The 3,805-nt window shown below is 40.8% G+C and overlaps 2 protein-coding genes across 2 annotated transcripts; one reads left to right on the forward strand and one right to left on the reverse strand.

The window, feature by feature from the left end:
• Positions 1 to 704: 704 nt before the first annotated feature.
• Positions 705 to 1,373, reverse strand: LOC107810969 (protein METHYLENE BLUE SENSITIVITY 1). The gene has a single exon (XM_016635801.2). The coding sequence runs from the start codon at positions 1,222 to 1,224 to the stop codon at positions 904 to 906; it is 321 nt and encodes a 106-aa protein (XP_016491287.1). The 5' UTR covers positions 1,225 to 1,373; the 3' UTR covers positions 705 to 903.
• Positions 1,374 to 2,607: 1,234 nt separating this feature from the next.
• On the forward strand, positions 2,608 to 3,529 carry LOC142168275 (uncharacterized). The gene is made up of 3 exons (XM_075228935.1): positions 2,608 to 2,846; positions 3,015 to 3,122; positions 3,202 to 3,529. The coding sequence occupies exons 1-3, from the start codon at positions 2,608 to 2,610 to the stop codon at positions 3,527 to 3,529; spliced, it is 675 nt and encodes a 224-aa protein (XP_075085036.1).
• The last annotated feature ends 276 nt before the right edge of the window (positions 3,530 to 3,805 follow it).

Raw genomic sequence — 3,805 nt, forward strand, 5'->3', positions numbered from 1 at the left:
CAAGAACCATTTCTAAGCAGGATTGAAGAAGAAGCCATGTTCATAAATAGTAGTGAAGAAGCCATGTTGAAAATAATGAAGACAACAACAGTAACAACAACAAAATAACAAAGCAGTAAGATAACCGAAACAAAAAAAATAATAGGTAGTAATAGACATCGAAGAATAGGATAATACGATAATGATAATAATAATAATAATACTGACATGGAAAATAAGGAACAAATACAGTCCCAAACTCGACTAGCTACTAATCTTCTACCCTAATCTTCGACATCCATATCTTTCTATCTAAGGTCATGATCAATCTTTGTTATTGACTCTTGAGTTAAAGGGGTTATCTTTCCCGTAGATTAAGGCGGTTAAATCTATAATGGTGAAATCTCAAATAGGTCAAATTTAAATAGCTATAGTTCAAGTGCCTCTTCCATTCCCCCGTGGCACGCCTCTCCGGAAGCTTTCCTAAACAAAATTTGCAGCTTGGCAAACCAACAATGACCTCTTCTTTAGGCCGGCCCTGGAACTCTCTCCCCACAAAACAATAGAACATCAGCTAACTAACTACCAAGAAAAGTTCCCACCAACAAATAAAAGGAAACCATCATATACAAGCAAAAACAACAGCAAATTCCAATCAATGGGATCCTGTATATTCTTTTTCTTTATCAAATAAAATCAGAGACCTAGAATCCAACAAGGAAACATATCATCAAAAACATAATCACATATATAAGAAAGCAAAGTATTCCCAGAACAACAACCACAACCATAGGATAAGCTCAGCAGCAGTAACTTCAATATAGCCAAGAAACATATGATAACGATTACAGCACCAGAAACTAAAAAGTGGGGTTCGAATATATTTATTATTCATGTCAACCCACAAAGACTATTATTAATATTTCACTTCTTGAGACTGCCACGGATACCGGGTTTAGGCTTGGTGTTGCTGGGCTCAGCAACAACAGTGGCATGAAGATTGGTGAGCTTGGCTTCATCAAAGGGAATCTTGGGATGTCGAGCATCGTGATGGATCTTCATAGACTTCATATCAGGTGCTGTCACTTTGCAGAGCGGGCATTCCAGCTTGGCGTGTCCACCCTTTTCGATACCACTCCTATCGGCTAACCCAGCTTTTCCCCCTCCCCTGTTGGTCAGCGCTGCGTCTGCCTTTGCAGCTAACTCCTTCGCTGTGTGCTTCTTTGGCTTTGCTTTTCCTGTCATGGCGATTGGGTGTGTGGGTCGGGTATTGGATTCTTTGAATGGTGTCTCTTTGAGGCGAAGGAAACTTTGGGAGAGAAAACCCTAGGGTGGATCCTAATTTGTATTGCAAGGGGGATGTATAAAGGGCAAAAAAATGGATTCCTTTTGTTTTTTTATTTTTATTTTTTCATTTTGCAGGAAAGAATTGGTATGAAGTGAAGTATATCGAACAAATTGTCACTCCAAGAGAAAAAAAAACGATAAAAAGGTTTAAAACTACACTTGTACTTTGCGAAATGGTTATTCATGCCCACCATTAAAAGTTTTGCTTCAAGAAAAAAAATCATTGTTATCCAAATGTATCGCATACGTCCTTCATTTTTAACAGACTAGCTGATTTAAGGAAAAGATTCAAGATTCAAACATAACAAACTTATCCAATTTTATTTTCAGTCCATTTATATTCTACCATTAGCAATTTATCTTATATTTGTCCTAACAATTAATCGCCCTTGTTTTCTTCCTCTCCCTCTCTCTTTTTTCCATTTTTCGTCTTCCTCGCTCTATCTCCCTCGTTCTCCATATTTTTTCCTCTTCCCCGTCCTTTCAAGAAAATTGCCGCCACTTAGATCTGGGCCGAGGAGCATCACTGTTGCTCTCCAGATCTTGCCCTTTCCCATCTTGTTGCGGGCCAAGCCATTATGCCTTCAAGTGTGGCAGGTACCAGCTTTCTGGCCAGTATTAGAGAAGAGGCAAGTGAGACCCACGTGCCGACGAAGAAACAGCGGCAGCGGAGGCGTGTGGCAGCGCGTGGAAGGCCAGTGTTATGGCAACGCCTCGACATCCCAATCAGCAATCCATGTTCTATCCACCCGGAGTAGGTACCTCGATATTTCATGTCTCTTTTTGTCTTTCATTCTTATGGGTTGCATAATTGCATTAGTTAGCGCTAGTGCAATGCATATTTGTTTGTTTGTAGTATCGTTTCGTGCCTTGGTCCTAGTAGAGTACTTATCTGCTTGCTTGTAGTATCGATTTGGTGTCTTAGTTTAAATTTTGGTACATTGCCTATTAGCTTGTTTGTAGTGACGAGTGGTGCTTTGGTTCTAGTACTGTATTTATTTGCCTTTTGTAGCATCGATTTGGTGCCTTAGTCTTAGGCTAGAACAACACTTATTTGCTTGATTATAGTATTGATGGGTTCTTTAGGGGTAGTTTTATTCATCCCGTATAGGCTCTTGGGGGGGTGTTGTAGCGTTAGTGGTAGCCTGGCAGATCCTTGACGATAGTGGCTTTGGTGTATAATAGTAGAGAATGGCATGTCCTCATGTGGGGGTGGGGGTGGGGGCAAGGGTTGTGAGGAGGGAGGAACAAAGACTATAGATTGAGAGTGGGTCCTGGAACATGGGAATATTGACTGGAAAATCTATAGAGTTAGCAAAGATTCTCCAGAAGAGCAAGATCAATATAGCTTGTATTCGAGAAACTGGATGGGTGGAAGCTAAAGCTCGGGATGCAGATAGGTTCAAACTGTGGTACTCAAGAGGTCCGAGTAAGAATGAAATAGGCATTTTGGTGGATAGAGAACTCAGGGAGCAAGTGGTTGAGGTTATAAGGGTAAATGATAAAGTGATGATTATCAAGTTGGTGGTTTGAGGGCTCACATATAATGTAGCTAGAGCTTACGCACCGCAAGCAGACCTGTCTGAGGAGGTCATAAGGCATTTAGATGAGATCGTGCGAAGTATACCGCACATCGAGAGACTAGTCATAGGAGGTGATTTCAATGGCTACATAGGATTGATCTCTAGTGATTATGATGATGTGTATGACGGCTTTGGCTTTGGTGATAGAAACGACGGAGGAACATCGTTGTTGGAGTTCGCTAAAGCCTTTGACTTGGTGATAGCTTACTCGAGGTTTCCCGAAAAAGGAAGAGCACTTGGTCACCTTTTAAAGTGCAGTAGCTAAGATCCAAATTGATTACCTACTCCTCAGGAAAGACGATGGAGGTATATGCATAGACTACAAGGCTATCCCAAGTGAGAATATCGCGACTCGGCATAGGCTCTTGTTGATAGACTTTGAGATTAAGAGGGAGAGGAAGAAATGGATTATGTATGCTCAACCTAAGATCAAGTGGGGAGCCTTGATTAAAGATAAATCGCATGAGCTGGGGGAGAAGTTGATGGCTTTTGGGGATTGGAGGAGTAGTAGGGATGCGAGTAGTATGTGGGCTAGGACAGCGGATTGCATTAGGAAAGTAGCTAGAGAGGTGTTAGGGGTCTCAAAGGGTTACCCTGGTAAGTATAAAGGGGACTGGTAGTGGAATGAGGAGGTGCAAAGGAAAATGGAGGCAAAAAGGTGGCATATTTGAAGGTAAGGGAGAGAAAAAACGAGGAAGAGACGAGGGTGAATCAAGAGAAGTACAAGATCGCGAAAAAGGAGGCAAAGTTAACGATTACGACGGATAAGACACAACGTTTGTTGACGGCCAATTTTGACCATCTTTTTTAAAATTAATGTATATATACTTAAATATTTACAATGAATATTTTAAAAGTATTTTCTATCAATAATTACCTATTTTTTACAAATTAAT

Source organism: Nicotiana tabacum, chromosome 13 (assembly GCF_000715075.1).
Source record: "Nicotiana tabacum cultivar K326 chromosome 13, ASM71507v2, whole genome shotgun sequence".
NCBI classification, from domain to species: domain Eukaryota; kingdom Viridiplantae; phylum Streptophyta; class Magnoliopsida; order Solanales; family Solanaceae; genus Nicotiana; species Nicotiana tabacum.